This window comes from Coturnix japonica, chromosome 16, assembly GCF_054131305.1.
Source record: "Coturnix japonica strain WE chromosome 16, WE-NBRP24, whole genome shotgun sequence".
NCBI classification, from domain to species: Eukaryota; Metazoa; Chordata; class Aves; order Galliformes; family Phasianidae; genus Coturnix; species Coturnix japonica.
The window spans coordinates 1,316,254-1,331,909 of NC_140678.1; the positions used below are offsets into that span (position 1 = coordinate 1,316,254).

The 15,656-nt window shown below is 54.4% G+C and overlaps 2 protein-coding genes across 2 annotated transcripts; both read left to right on the forward strand.

Annotated features, from left to right (window-relative positions):
• The first annotated feature begins 7,573 nt into the window (after window positions 1-7,573).
• Window positions 7,574-10,823, forward strand: LINGO3 (leucine rich repeat and Ig domain containing 3). The gene has a single exon (XM_085517639.1). It carries the CDS (start codon window positions 7,574-7,576, stop codon window positions 9,389-9,391), a length of 1,818 nt encoding a protein of 605 aa, XP_085373765.1. The 3' UTR covers window positions 9,392-10,823.
• Window positions 10,824-11,652: 829 nt separating this feature from the next.
• PEAK3 (PEAK family member 3) lies at window positions 11,653-15,322 on the forward strand. The gene is made up of 4 exons (XM_032441055.2): window positions 11,653-12,068; window positions 12,761-12,888; window positions 12,999-13,585; window positions 13,797-15,322. Exons 1-4 carry the CDS (start codon window positions 11,941-11,943, stop codon window positions 14,763-14,765), a joined length of 1,812 nt encoding a protein of 603 aa, XP_032296946.2. The 5' UTR covers window positions 11,653-11,940; the 3' UTR covers window positions 14,766-15,322.
• Window positions 15,323-15,656: the final 334 nt, after the last annotated feature.

The window sequence follows — 15,656 nt, forward strand, 5'->3', positions numbered from 1 at the left end:
CCATGCCCCGTGCCTCAGTTTCCCCATCTGTAAAGAGGGAGAGTGATTGCAGGAGAGCAGCTGCTGGAGTTTCTCATGCTGCTGTGAGTTTGGTTGTGCTGTGCCCATCAGCCCCTCCTGATGCCCTCCTTCAGCATCCCCAAACACACACACACACAGTGGGATCCAAACAGCTCTCCTGTGGGTTTGGGGTGCAGAACGGGCGCTTTCCATTCTATGGTTTTGCTTTTTCGGTTGGTTGGTTGAAGTCACATCTCTGCTCTTTTTCTTAAGCCTGAGCAGCTCGGACATGTAGTGCTGGAGCTCCTCGTTCAGCTCCTGACACGTCAGCCAAAATAGCAGCGGCCGCATACAGCCGGGGAGAGGGACAAGTGTTGCTGAGAATTAAAATGACAGATCCCAGTGTCACAGTCTCGGAGGGTTTTGTGCTTTATTAAGCAACAGTGAGTTCATGGGAAAGGACTTTCACCCGGAGCGCTGGTTGTGTTGATAAGAAAAGCAAACTGGGGGCTATCTTTAGGTTCAGCTGTATGACATGGGGTGGCGAGACGGGCATCCTCATAGCCCCACAGCATCCTCCAACCCCTCTGCGGCCTCATCCCAGGGGCTGAGCAACTGCTGTCGCTTGCAGCCAGCCATTAAAACATCTCCAAAAGGAGGAAATCCCACTGCTTCCATGGCAGGATGCTGGGAACCTTGGGCTGTAGCAGTGGGGCTGTGGGCAATGTGACCCCACTGTGTGGCTGTAGTGGTGCTGATGGTGCTCCGGTCTCTGCCTGGTGGTCCTGCAAGTGGTTCCCTCTTAGGTTTGGTTTCCCCTCAGATGTTGTTTTAATAGATTGCTGCCCTAGGGTCTCCCTCTGCCTGCCACCCCCTCCTATTAAAAATTCATCCTTCTGCCAGATACCGTTGCTACAGGGAGAGGGGGAGAAATAAAGGAGGAAGGTGAATATTTAATAGGAAGAACATTTTGCAGTGACTCTGTGCTTCTCCACAGCTTTCCAACTACCTCCAAACCCCTTTACTCCAGTGCAGAGCATCGCCCTAATGACTGCAGCTCACTGCTTCCCACTTCCCAAGCCCAAATCCTGGAGCATGACCCTGGTAATTGAACACTAATTAAGGAGGGAAAACAAGCTGCACCCTGCATTTGCAATCCGCAGAAGTAACATAAATGAGATCTAAACGGTGACCTTTTTACTGAAGCAGGGGTGTTAACCAAGCATGACAAATGGAAGGGGGAAAAAAAAAGGAAAAGACAAAACACTGCTGCATTTTGTAATCCCTGCTCCTCTGTGCACAGCTGTGGTGGGGACATCGCTGTGTGGGGCTGCTTCCTCCCACCCCTCACACCAACATCCCACAGCAGCTGGAAAACTCAGTCTGCACATTGTTTGCTGCTGCAGTCACAAATACAGAAGGAGTTTGCCTTCGAGTTCTCTCTGGGTTGTAGGATTGGACTCGATGGTCCTTATGGGTCCCTTCCAACTCGGGTTATTGTGGCACCTCATCTCCTTCCCATCATCACTGACTGTGCCCCCCAGAAGTGATGCTGTGCCCCCCCTCCCAGGGATGGTTTTCCAAACCCTTTCCTTTTTGCAGACTGCTCCTCTTTTTGCAGGCACATCACTAAGACAAACGAGCTGATTCCTCCAAATAAACTCACATCCCCCATCGCCCCCGCATTGGGTCGGTGCTGTCATGCATTTCTCCAGAAGGGAAAGGTCAGCCTGCAGCCCGGCCAGCTGGGAGCCCTGACATTAATTACACTAATGAGGGAAAGGCTCCGGCTCATTGCTCTGTGCTCCTGGCTGCAGTGCCATGGGGACAGAGGGACCAGGGCTGGATTTTGGGGTTCCTGCAGCACTCTGAGTGCGTTGCGTGCTGGTTTTGCTGCAGGTTTGCAGGCTCTGCATAGGGACAGTGAGCCCCAGGGTGACAGTGATGAGGGGCAGTTGGTGCATGGGAAGGGACCCATTCCATGGGGATTAAAATGCAGACACACAAACATACATAAAAAAACCCTGAAGTAACCTGAACCGGAGGTTGCTAAGTGACGTAAGAGTAACCAAAAATAAATGCCAAGAGCATCAGTTGAGACCCTCATCACTCAGATGTGTGGGAGCAGCAGGCTCTGTAATGGAGGCAGGGGGTTAAGGCCATTGCTTTCTTCTTCACCAGTGGGGTTTTGCTCATCAATGAGCACTTAGGGTTAAGGATAGGCATTAGGGCTTTAGGGTTACTGTTAGGGCCAGGATTTTAGCATTAGAGGGTTATGCTTAGGGCTTTGTTGTTAGGGTTGGAGTTAGTTTTAGGGTTAGGGCTTTGGGGTTAGGGTTAGAGTGGCTCACAGGAGGCTGCAGGGCACAGCTAACTGTCCTGGTCTCAGCTCTAGTGATCTGTTAGCTGGAAAGAGCTCTATTTCCACTCAAAGGGAGTTCTTAAATCCCCTCTTGCTTAATTACTAGCAAATTAAACTTGATCTTCCCTGAGGTTGATGCCCCATGCCAAGAATGGGGTTGGGAATGCTTTGCCCCAAGGGGCAGAGACCCAAGCAAGGGTCACAGGTTTGGATGCTGTATGGGAAATCACAGCTTGAACCTCTGATTAATCAGCTGAAGCAAGTGTTGGGTCAGCTGTGGGAGCACAGGTGAGAGTAATGGAGCTGTGCTCCTGGAAGGGGTGGACCTCGACTCCACCTCCTCTAAGACCTCATTTAAGGGCTGACCACCACTGAGGCAGCATCTCTTGGAGGTTGCTCCCCAGTGGAGGCTGCTTCAGCTTTCTGGTCAAGGCATCAATATTGGTGAGTTTTGCTTTGCTAATAACCTTTGACTATCTACCATCATCTTTGTTAGCGTCTTTATATTAGCCTCCCTTACAGATGCCCATCTGCTTGTCAGATCTTCCTATGTGATTACATGCATATGTATAACAAGGGGAGGTACAACAGCCGGCTCACACATTGGGGTGGAGCAAAGCTAAGTCTGCTCCCCCTCTCTGGGATGTGACTGCGCTTTGGCCTTCGGGTGTATCTGTTTGGGATGCTGTAGGAGAGGATTCATGCTGTTTTCCCTGTGCTGTTTTACCCAGAGGAGCGGGCTCTGGCCGTGCTGCACACTTCACCATGTAAACCTGCCCAGCCTCGCAGATGCCAGCTGTCAGTGCAGCCCTGGACCTGCAGAACGGTGAGTATGGGGGGTCTATTGGTGGGGGATTGGGCTCTGGGTGCTCCTCGTGGCATTGGTTCTGCACCACTGGGAGTTCAGTGCTGCTGGGTCCAGGTTTATTCTATAGAATGGCTGAGAAATCTCTGCCCATTGCCCCAAGCGGAGAGATTGGGGTTTTGGGAGCCTTTTTGGGACTGTAGATGGGAATGGTGTTGCTCTCCTGCTCCCACAGCCACAGCTGATGCCCTGAAGCTGCCAATCTGGGGACCAACGCCAGCATCTCATGCTCCAAATGTCCTCATTCTCTGCAGCTCCCGGCATGGAGGAGCCATTGGGGCAGCACAGTGGGAGCCCCCGGGCTGCTCTGCTTTTGGGTGCAGGGCTGTATCCTTCAGGAATGCAAGTCTGTACTGTCTTCTACCCAGGTCTGCTGCATCCATCCACCCACCCGGCTGCCTGGACCAGTGTGGGTTTGAGATCTGCTCTCCATAGGACTGAGACAATGTCCCCCCAGTCTGCCTCCCCTTATTAAAGCAAGGCTGGTTGGGTCTAGGTTGCAATATACACCCCTGCCTGGCAGGATGAGGATATGCATTGCAATGTCGAGTGTTATTTCCCCCCTCAGTGGCATTTTACTCTTTGCTCGCTGCTCTCATGATCATCACCGGGACGGCGATAGCATTTCAAACACAGCAGCTGTAGACTTGCCTTAAAAAAGTCATCCAGCCCCAGACTGATGCTGAGCAGAGCTGAAAGGCAGACGGATCGCAGTGCCCTATGGGGACCTCTGCCCTGAGTGGGTTTTTCCAGCAGGATGGGTGCTGTGGATCAGCAGCTGCTGCCCCTCTGTGCCCACTGACTTGTTTTCCCATGGAAAGCAGAGCGGTCCTGACGGGCTCAGGCTGTTTTCCACCCATGGCTGCCTTTCCACCCTGTCTTCAGAGCAGACATCTGTCTGTCCGGCTGCCTTGTCAGTCTGTTCCTCCTGCCCATAAATCCATCTGTCTGCTCAAATCAGAGCTTTGGCAATGATGCAGTGCCCGTGGGGGGCAGTTGGCCCCATATAGCCCTGCCCAGGTCCTGTAGCATCCCAAGGACCTTATGCCAGTATCCATCCCTCAGGTGTTGATCTGGAGGGGACTTCTGTGCCCCTGAAGCATCCTTGTTGGCTGCATTAGGAACAGCAACTTGCAGTGCGTGGGATGCTGCCAGGTGAGGAATGCAGAGGTTTCACCAACCCAGCGATCCCAGCTTGGGAGCCTGAGCTTAAAGCACAGCCCCATCCAGCTGGATGGAAGTGCTGGACCAAACTGGAGCATTCCTGGGGCAGCAGCAGTAAAATCCTCAGCACCCGGAGCCTGTACCCACCCAGGGTGAGTGTGGGGGCTCCTCATGCCCCTGAGCAGCATCATTAATCAGCTCTCTGAAAGGTGGATAATTACAGCGTATGCTGTTCTGAAATGGTTATTAATCATCCTGCTCCCGCACTTCATTTATCACAAAGCTGCCTGGCTTAGAGGGAAGGCACAGGGTCCCCTCCCTGGGTGGCTGGTGATGAGGTGGCAGAGTGGTCTGGGTGCTTGGGTGCTGCATTGGGTGATGTGTCTGCAGGAGGTGGGTGACAGCAGGAGGTGGTTCCTGTCACCATCCCCAGCACAGCCTGGGGATCCCATGCTTGGAGATCCAGCGAGCCACCCCTCCATGCAAATCCATCTGAGTGTGCTGTGCCAGCTGCAATGAGCAGACCATTAAGTTTTGGGGAAATAACCACAGAAAGCCACAGGGATACAGGCTTCTGCAAGTTAAAACTCCTTGCACAGCAGAAACTCACTGGGAGAGCCTCAATGATAACCTGGGGTACTACCTGGTCCCCCACTACCCCCCCATTTCTCCCCTTCCAAAGCCTTGGAGAGCAATGAAGACACTCATGATGGAATACCAACCACCTGCACCCGCTGCAGTGACCTTTTGGAAATGTTGTACTTTGTGGTCGTATGGAAATGTCTTCTCTCCAGAGAGCATCTTGCAGAGATAGAGATTCAGACGTGATGTCTATCAAGAAGAAGAGCAGATTGCGGCCAATCTGTGGCTGCCTGCACGGTGTTGCCTGGGCCACACGCTTAACAATCATAAGGTTGTCTCTAAAAATAAGCGGTGCCTTCTTTGGGGCTGTCTCCTTGGTGTTGGGAATCCTTCATTCTGGGGCCTCGCAGCCGTTGCGAGGGTTGGGGGTTTCCACGTGGTGGTGAGCAGAGCCTGGAAATGAAGTGACCCAGTAAATCTGTTGGGATGCATGGAGATGGAAGCGCTTGATTCCCAGCAGCCCCTGATGGGATTAGGAATAACTCCATTTGGTAATTCTCCATCGGCTCTGCTGATTGATTTTCTTCCTTTCTGCACTCAGCTCGCCCTGTTTCAGCTGGATTGTTCTCATGCTCATGTTGCTAATTGCCTGATGGCCAGAGCATCATCAGGGCAGTGCAGGGAGGCTGCTGGCCTCACGTCACCCCCAGGTCTCTGTCTCTGTTCTCCTCTCACCTCCTGTGGTCCTGGCATCAGCTGCTCTGATTCTGCACCCCAGATCAGGTGGAGGAGCTAGGTAGACCAAGAGCCTGTGACCATCAGGTGCCTTGTTGAAGCCCAGAGAGGTTGTGGATGCCCCATCCATCCCTGGAGATGTTCAAGGCCAGGTTGGATGGGGACCTGGGCAGCCTGATCTAGTATTAGGTATAGAGGTTGGAGGCTCTGCATGCAGCAGGGAGGGGCCTGGAACTTTGTGATGCAGTCTGAGCCATTCTGTGTTCTTTGAAGCCACCAGGGGTGGCTCTGCTTAATATCTCAATCATCTGGAGGAGACTGAGTGGCACTAAGTGGGGAGGGAGTGTCAATCTGCCTGAGGGAAGGATCAATCCCTATGGAGGATCACTGGGATGAGGCCAATGGGATGATATTCCACAAGACCAAGTGCTGAGTCCCAAATTTTGGTCCCAAAAGCCCTATGCAGTGCTGCAGGTGTGGGGCTGAGCAGCAAAGATGTGAGTTGGCAGCTGTGGGTGCTGCTGGGCATAGGGCTGGGACTCCCTTGGGTGCTGCTAAAGCACAGTCTGAGGAGGAAAATGGCTTTGAGCAGCAGTCTCTGAGGGCAGCCCCAGTGGGACCATTCTGCGAGCAGATGCAAGAATAAAACAAGACATTGCTTCTGCTGAAGTGGTTGTACTTGCATGTTGTCAAAGCAGGGGAGCCTAGAAATGTCAAGACTGGCTTGTTTTCTGGTCTTTATTCAGAAAAGGAGAGACCTGAGAGCTGAGGAGCCACCTCTGCACAGCTCTGCAGCACTGCTCAGCTGCTCCATCACTGCTCCGTGGCCATGCTGCAGCCTGGGCTGTCTTGGCTCTGCTCCCCAGCCCAGCAAGCAGCAGGCGTGTTATTTTTAAAAACAAATTAAACGCAATGAGCAGCCTCTATCTAGGCCTTCAAGTTGAATCTTAATTGGCCTCGCTCCCCAGAGGCCAGGCAAGCCCCGGAGATGGTGATGCTATGGCAGTAATGAGCTATTAATAACCCATAGTGACTTCTCCTGCAGGTTGTGTCTGGGTGCATCCTTCCCAGGTTGGGGAGAGGAGGAAAAGAGACACTCAGACCACAAGGGTGAAGTCAAAGCGTGAGCACGCAGCTCCTCATGGATCCCAAAAGTAATAGGAATGCATGGCTAGGAAGTGGGGAAAGCAGTGGGATCTGTGATCCCACCCTCCATAGGGCCCTACTTAGCACCGCACAGCCCCATGCTGATGCCTTGTGGATGATGGTGATGCTTTCCCTCCTGGTTCAGAGAGACAGGGAAGCGTGGCGAAATTAAGACATGTAAAAAGAAGTCTTTAAAAGATAATCTCCCATGGCTCCTAAATTGCACTGAGCAATGGGTTTACTGCTGGAGAATTGCTCGGCTTGTATAATAGGATCAGGGCTGGAAATTATCCACAGAGATAGCATCCTTCCCCACGCTGTGGGCACAAAGAGGATTGGGAACCTCACTGTGCAAAGGCTGGATCCTGTAGCATTCCAGAAGCAGCCCACAGCACTCCAATCTGATTAATTAGGTTAATGACAGATCTTTGGGAAAGGTGGTTGATGAGCTTTGCAGCAGCACTGGGATCTCTGGCAGATTTGGAGCAAAGGAGGGAAGTGTTTGCAGTGAGTTTGGTCCCCAGGCCACAAGAAGAGGTCAATGATGTTTCCTGCAAGGTGAGAACCTTCTCAGGGCCATGGACCATGGTTTGGGGTACTCCAAAGGAGGAGTTTTTCAGCTGTAACTCACAGCCCAGTGATCTCAATAGAACTTGCTGCTCACAGCTCTCTTTTTCCTTTCCAGGTGTATGGGAGAATGGTAGAGAGCCCGTAAGACCATGCTCTACACCATGACATGTTGGCTCCCGGTCCTGGTCCTCCACCTGGTCCTCCTGAGCCCACTGCAGGTGGCAGCCTGCCCTGCTCGCTGCGAGTGTGCCCCGCAGATCAAGTCAGTGGTGTGTCACCGCAAGCGTCTCACTGCCATCCCCGAGGGCATCCCCACTGAGACCAAGATCCTGGAGCTCAACAAGAACCGCATCCGCTGCCTGAACCCAGGGGACCTCTCCCCGTACCCCTTGTTGGAGGAGCTGGACTTCAGCGAGAACATCATCACCAATGTGGAGCCAGGAGCCTTCAGCAACTTGTTCAACCTGCAGACTCTGAGGCTGAGGGGGAACCAGCTCAAGCTCATCCCCCCGGGGGTCTTCACCAAGCTGACCAACCTCACCCTTCTGGACATCAGCGAGAACAAACTCGTTATCCTTTTGGACTACATGTTCCAGGACCTAAGGAACCTGAAGAGCCTGGAGGTGGGTGATAACGACCTGGTGTACATCTCCCAACGCGCCTTCTCGGGGCTGCTTGGCCTGGAGCAACTGACCATTGAGAAGTGCAACCTGACCTCCATCTCAGCCGAATCACTCTCCTACCTCCAGAACCTCGAGGTGCTGCGGCTCCGGCACCTCAGCATCTCTGCACTGGAGGAGCAGAACTTCAAGAAGCTCTACAACCTCCTGCAGCTGGAGATTGACAACTGGCCGCTGCTGGAAGACATCTCACCCACCAGCTTCCAAGGTCTGAACCTCACCTCGCTCTCCATCACCTACACCAACATCACAGCCGTGCCCACTGCTGCCTTGAGGAACCTGGTGTACCTCCGCTACCTGAACCTGTCCTACAACCCCATTAGCACTGTGCTGAAGGGCTCCTTTAAAGACCTCATCCGGCTCCAGGAGCTGCATATCGTGGGTGCTCTCTTGGTGTCCGTGGAGCCGCAGGCTTTCTCTGGTCTGAGACAAATCCGTCTGCTCAACCTCTCCAGCAACTTTCTCTCCACGTTGGAGGAGAGCACCTTCCACTCTGTGAACACACTGGAGACCCTGAGGGTGGACAGGAACCCCCTGGCCTGCGACTGCCGCCTCCTCTGGATCCTACAGCGACGGAAGACGCTCAACTTTGATGGCCAACAGCCCATGTGCTCCACACCTCCCGAAATCCAGGGAAACGCTCTCCGTGACTTCCCCGACTCCGTGCTCTTCGAGTACTTCACCTGCCAGAAACCCAAGATCAGGGATCGGAAGCTGCAGCACGTGACGGCCCGTGAAGGGCAGTCCGTGTCCTTCCTATGCCGGGCGGATGGGGAGCCGGAGCCCTCTATCGTCTGGGTGTCCCCTCAGCACCGCATGATCACCACGCGCAGCATGGGGAGAGCAACCGTACTGCCAGGGGGCACCCTGGAGATCCGCTTTGCCCAAGTGCAGGACAGTGGTACCTATATCTGTATTGCCAGCAACGCAGGGGGCAACGACACCTATTTTGCTACTCTGACGGTCAAGGGACACCCAAACGATGGCTCCTCCAATGCCAACCGGACTTTGTACCTCAATGAGTTCAATGACACCTACCACAACGACACGCAGGTCTTCTTAAAGTTCACGCTGGATCTCAAGACCATCCTGGTGTCCACGGCCATGGGCTGCATCACCTTCCTCGGTGTGGTCCTCTTTTGCTTCCTGCTCCTGTTCGTCTGGAGCCGGGGCCGAGGGCAGCACAAGAACAATTTCTCAGTGGAGTATTCCTTCCGGAAGGTGGATGGACCCACCACCACCACGGGCCAAGGAGGAGCCAGGAAGTTCAACATGAAGATGATCTGAGCCTCTCCAAAGGAGAACCATTGGCTGCAGCCTGGCCCCAGGCACGGCTGTGGCACAATGGGGCCAGGGGGGGCACGGGGGCATCAATGATGTCTTGGGGCATCAACAGGGCCAGCACCGCTGTCAGGGACCGAGGGCTGTTGGACTGGATGATCTTGGAGGTCTTTTCAGACCTTAATGATTCTGTGTTTAGATAACCCAGCTGGCCCCAGCCCCTCCGTGACCCCACAGATGGCCCAAGGACCATCCCAGCTCCCGATGTAGCTGATGTTTTTGCTACCATCTATGCATTTCTCAATGAGATCAGCAGCGTTTCGGCCTGGGAAAACAAAATGAAACAAAACAGAAAACAACAACTTTTCTTCCCCCTTTTTTTCCCTTTCTGGTTTTTGTTCTGTTTTTAAGAGACTTAAGAAAACTTTCTCGGTGTTGTTTATGGTTGTTCTCTTCTGGTTTTTGTTCTTTTTTTCCCTCTGACCCTTTTTTAAATGATTTCCAAAAGAAAAGTCTTCCGGTGTAACACAGGACTAGGGAGCAGCACTGGGGTGTCCCCAACCCCTCCCTGGGCACAGCCAGACCCCGAGGCATGGCCACACCATGGGACCTTCACCTGGGTGACTCCAGCATGGGGCAGCTCAACCATGTGGGCTGGGGATGCTCCTGCACAAGCAATAATGATCAGCACCTGTGCAGGTCAGTGCTGGGGTGTGAGAGAGGAGAGAGGGAAAAGAAGGGTTGGAGCTGAGGAACCAATGGGAGAAGGAACCCCAGAGGAAAGGTTCTGGATGGTGCTGCTGCAGCTGGAAGGTGTAGGTGCATGCACAGCACCCATGCAGGTTCCTCCACTGCTCATTTCCCCTCTTGCAGCTGTACTCCAGCAGCTCCTGTTCACCATGGGGAGCCCCCCCACCCAGGCTGCTCCCACACCTTTCCCTTCCCATGTTATAGAAGTGTGATGGGAACATCCATCTCACCCTGTCATCCTTCCATGGGTCCCATCGCATGCCAGGTGCCCCCAGTGCTCCACACACTGTGCATGCTGCCTCATGTTGGGGTCCCCCCCCCATGTCACCCCACTCAGTGTCAGGACTGACTTGGTTTTTGTTTTTTCCTTTTCTTCCCCATGTGCCTCGAGTATCGGACAGCCACTCATGCACCGTGCACAGGATCCATACCATGGCCTCCAGCAGAAGGGCTTGGGCAACACCCAGAGCTCAATTAGGAGCAAACACAGAGCCCAGGGCACTGGGGTGGGATTACCATGCAGGGGGTGAGGGCCCCGGTGGGGTCAGGAGTGGGGGATTTGGGCTTTACCACTGAGCACCACTGCCAGCCCTGTGAACCCCATAATAAACGATGTTAAAACAACTTTCAGAGGGGACCGAAGTGCATATTATTAATAACTAATAAATGATTAATGCGCATGTGTTAACAAGCTGCCACTGCTATTAATCTGTTATTAATTATTAAGGGAGTATTTGTAAGTATGCCCTGAAGCTGACAGGTGCAAAGCTTTGCAGCCACCCTCTAGCTTGCATGGACCTGGGGTAGGGGGTGATTAAAGAGATTCACACTGTTCCCATGGGGCACCTGGATGTCCCCAATGTCCCTTGCCCAATTGGTTGGGGACCAATCCACTTTGTATCCCCAGCACTGGGGCTGCTGAGCATCCTGAAACGCAGCCTAAAACACCCTGATCCTGGGCTTGTGCCACCCCACAGTCCTGGTTCTCCCAGTATGGGACTGGGATGGGCACTGCGGGCAGTGAAGCAAAGCAATGCCTCCATCTGCTGGAGGAAAGGGCTCTGGGTGGCTCCCAGATGCTTCCCTCCCCAACCCCCAAACCATGTACCCAGCAGGGATTTGAGGATGCTTCTGGGGTGCCTCCAGCACAGTGGTGGCCCTGTTTAGAAGCTGCCCCTTAGCTCTGCAGCTGGCCAGGGCAGGAGCACAAAACTGGGCTTTTTCAATCACTTTCTGCACGGAAGAAAAAAAAAAAAGGCGTATCCAGAGAGATGCCTACCCCTTCCCTTCCCTTCCCTTCCCTTCCCTTCCCTTCCCTTCCCTTCCCTTCCCTTCCCTTCCCTTCCCTTCCCTTCCCTTCCCTTCCCTTCCCTTCCCTTCCCTTCCCTTCCCTTCCCTTCCTTTCCCTTCCCTCTTTCCTTTCCCTTCCCTTCTATTTCCCCTTCCCTTTCTTTCCCATCCTTTCCCTTCCCTTCCTATTCACATTCATTCCTCTTTCTTTCCTATTTCCTTTTCCCCTTTCCCTTCCCCTTCCCATTTCCCCTTCCCTTTCTCTAACACAAAACTTGTTACCTTTCCTCTCTGCAAACCCACATCTTGCACAAAGGAGGAACACAAAGCGTATCCGAGCAGCAGGGATGAAGCAAACCCATTGCAACAACCTGCAGCGGTCAGTGCACGCTGCTGAGTGCAATCGGTGCCCCCGGAGCACCCCGGGGAGCAACACTGAGCCTCGAGCTTCCTTTAAGCTCACGTAGACATTGGTGAATGCGTTTTGAAAGCACATCTTCCTGCAAGTAGGAGCCATGGCCAGCACAGGTGGAGCACAGGATGGGGTTTGGGAGCATTTGCTGAGCCCAGGAAGCCCCCAGCAGAGCCGGGATATGAGAATGGAGCCCAGCAGGCCCCCACCGCTGCCAGGGAAAGCTCGGAGGTAACAAACTGCTCTGCAAACATCTCCCCAAGTGCAGCTGCACCCGCTTCGAATGCTCCAGCATAAAGCGTTGCACCGCAGTGAGACCTGCGGTTGCAGCAGGGTAATATCGTTCCCTGGGGGGAGGGAGGCGAATCTGGGCTGAAGTCTGATGGTGTTGGGAGCAGAAAACGGTGGGTTTCAGGAAAGTCGGTGTTGTTTCAGTACTGCTCATAGCAGCAGGGTTGGACGTGCAGGTTTGCACCGAGTCTGGCCAGAACAGGGAAGTGCAGCCCCATGGGTGGCCCCTTCTTGCTGCTCCCCATCCCCGCTCAGTGTTTGTGTGCTCCCCTTCTCGTGCATAGAACTCTGGATCCCTCACACTCCATCCCTGCTTGGGCTGGGAGGGAGGTTTTCCTGCTCTTACCCCATACACCCCCCCCATCCATCATCCACCAAGCAGGGATCAGCAGGGCAGACCTGGGGTGCCCCCCATCCTTCTGCAAACACACACAAGCAGGCACAAAGCCCACAGCAGCTTCCACCAGCAGAACAGGGGCTGCAGTCACAGGCAGCCCAACCTCCCTGTTTTTCACCCCAAAACAAGGCAGACACGGCCTCCCTACCCACTGCTTCCCCTTTTTCTTGACTCTCTGGAGCTGACAGCGGAAGCCCCTGGGGGGGGCCATGCACTGACTCCCAGCTCTGTGCAGGGCCATGGCACGAGCCCGCTGTGCCAGCCTGGACCTGGGGGGCTCTATGGTGAACATGCCCGTATTGGACACCCTGGAGGAGCACCCACCTCGGACCCCAACCTCAGACCTCATCTACAGCAACGTGGGTGAGTGACAGCCCAGCATCCAGCCAGGGGGGTGGGAGTGGGGGCTCAGCACTGGGTGCTGTGTGTCTTTGAGGGGAATAACATGGGGTGAATAATTCCTCTCTCTGCAGGAGAGCTGCGTGCCCACCTCGTCCCCACCAAGGCCAGCCGAGGGGATGGAGCCAGGAGAGCCCCCCCACAGCCTGGCCACGACCCCCTGCCTCCCCCCTTGCCCCAAAAGCAGCTGCAGAGAGCTGAGTCCCTCCCTGAGCAGGGCACATGGAAGCCCTATGGCCGAGACCCCCTGCCACAGCTCAGCAGCTCTTGGTCTCAACACAAAGATGGGGCACCCAAAAAGCCCCTGACCAAGTCACATAGCCTGGGGGAGACCCGGGGGGTGTTTCTGATGCCCAACCCGGCAGATCTGACATTTAGAACAGGGGATGCAGTGCTAAGCCCGATCCTGCAGGGTCTGGAGGACCGGACAGGGCTGTGCGACCTCATGGTGGGCTGTCATGCTGCTGGCCTGACCCGGCTGTGTGCCCGTGCCATGGAGGGGCTAATGGGGTCCTGGGAGGGGCTGCAAGCCAAGCTGGCAGGGCAAGGCTGGGCTGCACTCAACGTGCTGCAGGGGGAGCCGTGCTGCCAGAGTGGGGATGCCTGGTATTACCGTGTGGGGGTCACCTTTAGGAATGAACAGCTGGAGCTCGCAGCCAAGGTAAGGGGGATTGGGGGCAGCAGGAGCCCCAATGGGTGGGTGGGCAGGATGGATGGCATTTGGGTGGTTCCTCTTTGGTGCTCACCACCCTCACTTCTTTCTCATATCCAACCTGATTTCTTGCTCCAAGCTGCTTCAGCACACACCAAGAGGTGCAGGGGAGCACTATGCATGGGTAGGAGCTGCACATCTGCCCCATCTCTCCTTGCAGGTCCTCAAGCCAGGCTGCTGCACCAAAGAAATACAGAGCTCCCTTGGATCACACTGCAGCATCCAGCGCATCATCAGCCGCTTCACTGACCGTCTCCCAGGGGCATTGGTCCTCCCAGGTCACCCCAGCAAACAGGGACTGTCCCCAGGCTGCCCTGCTGTTCCCCGTGTCCTGCAGGTCCTCCTGTCTCCAGATGTGCCCTACCAGACCCTGGCAGGGTTTGTGGAGAGCTCCCATGCACTGCATAGGAGCAGCCCTGGGCACTATGAACGCCTGGCATGTCTGCTCCTCCTGCAGCTGTGCACGGGGCTGGAGCACCTCAGGGTGCAGAATATGGGGCAGGGTGATATCTGCCCAGAGAACCTGTTGTTGGTGCAGTGCCCGCGTCCCCCTGGCAGTCAGCAGGACAAGGAGGGATCTGTGGGGCTGTCCCTTCCAAGGCTGCTCATCAGCAACTTCTTCAAGGTGAAAGACAAGACCAGACCTTGTTCCACCAGCCAAGAGTGGGACTGGACCAAAGGGTCTGCTGCTCTCACCACCCCGATGGCAGATGAGCTGAACGTTGGCATGTTGATCTATAAGATACTGCACGTGGATATCTCTCTGGAAAACGCTTTGGATCTGAGAAGCGATCAGCTTCCTGCCATCCCCTCCCTGTCCATCTATTCCACGGGACTCAAGCATTTGGCCACGCTGCTTCTCCACCGAGATCCATGCAAGAGGGTCTCCATCAGGGAAGCCAGGCACATCCTGCAGGTCCTGCTCTGGGGTCCTCGCCAGGAGCTATTTGCTAAGAGCAGGAAGACGCTGTTCCTGCTGCAGAGCTGGTTGGAGATGAAGAGGGCTCTGCTGCTGCTAAAGCTGGCCGAGGGGAGCCCTGGCCTCGAGGAGTGGCTGTGCTGCCAGTACTTTGTGGAGGCCACCGAGCACATGCTCTACCAGGTCACCCAGACTCTTTACACACCATAAAGACCAACCTGCCCAGGTTTCCCAAAGCCAAGAGCCCATGGAGGCTCCAGCTCTTATCTCCCCAACTAAAGCTGGTCCTGGAAGTTCATTTCCAAATCTGAAACCATTCTCACACAGCACATAAACAGACCAAACTCTCAGTGCAGTACCTTGGCTGCCACGATGCAGATGTGGTTTTGCATCCTCAGCTGATTTTGGTTCAGTGCTTTGAGTTCTCAGAGCCTCTCAGCAAAGACAGCTGGATGGAAGGCACAGGATGAAGCACCAGCTCAGCAACTCACTGCTTACAGTGAATAAAGCTCAGGCTTCTCCCCATTAGCCTGCATGGCTTCTCCTCCTCCTGCATGGCTGCTGTCACTGTTTTAAATAACAATACCAAGTCATTCATTATTGCTCACCATAAGACTCACTTATGGGAGGAGAAAGGCAACACATCATCCAGCCGCGTCCTTTTTAGGAACAGCTTGTGGCATAGTCACAAATAGAAATGACATCTCGGAGGAGGAAATAAAGCAGCCACACAAGCTTCAATAAAACCCAGAGCTGAGCCTCTTAAATGCTGCTCCTTTCTGTGCTTTCTGTGCACACTGGGGATCTAACATGGGAGGATCATGAAGCTGAAGTTCACTGCTCCATGGTGATGAGCTGGAGCTGCAGGGAGGACTTGGTGGGTTTGTGGCTGCTGGAAGATGAGAGGTGACTGCAGATCTGTAATAGACCCGCTTGGGGTCTACCAGGAGCCAGCAACCAGCACGTGGGTGCATTGCATAGTAGCACCTCAAGGTGAATGGGATGTGCAGGATCCACATGAGAAAGGCAGAAACTTGAGAGCTGCATGATCCTCCCAAAGGCCTGGCTGTGGCACAGAGGGGTTGGCACAGTCCATCACAC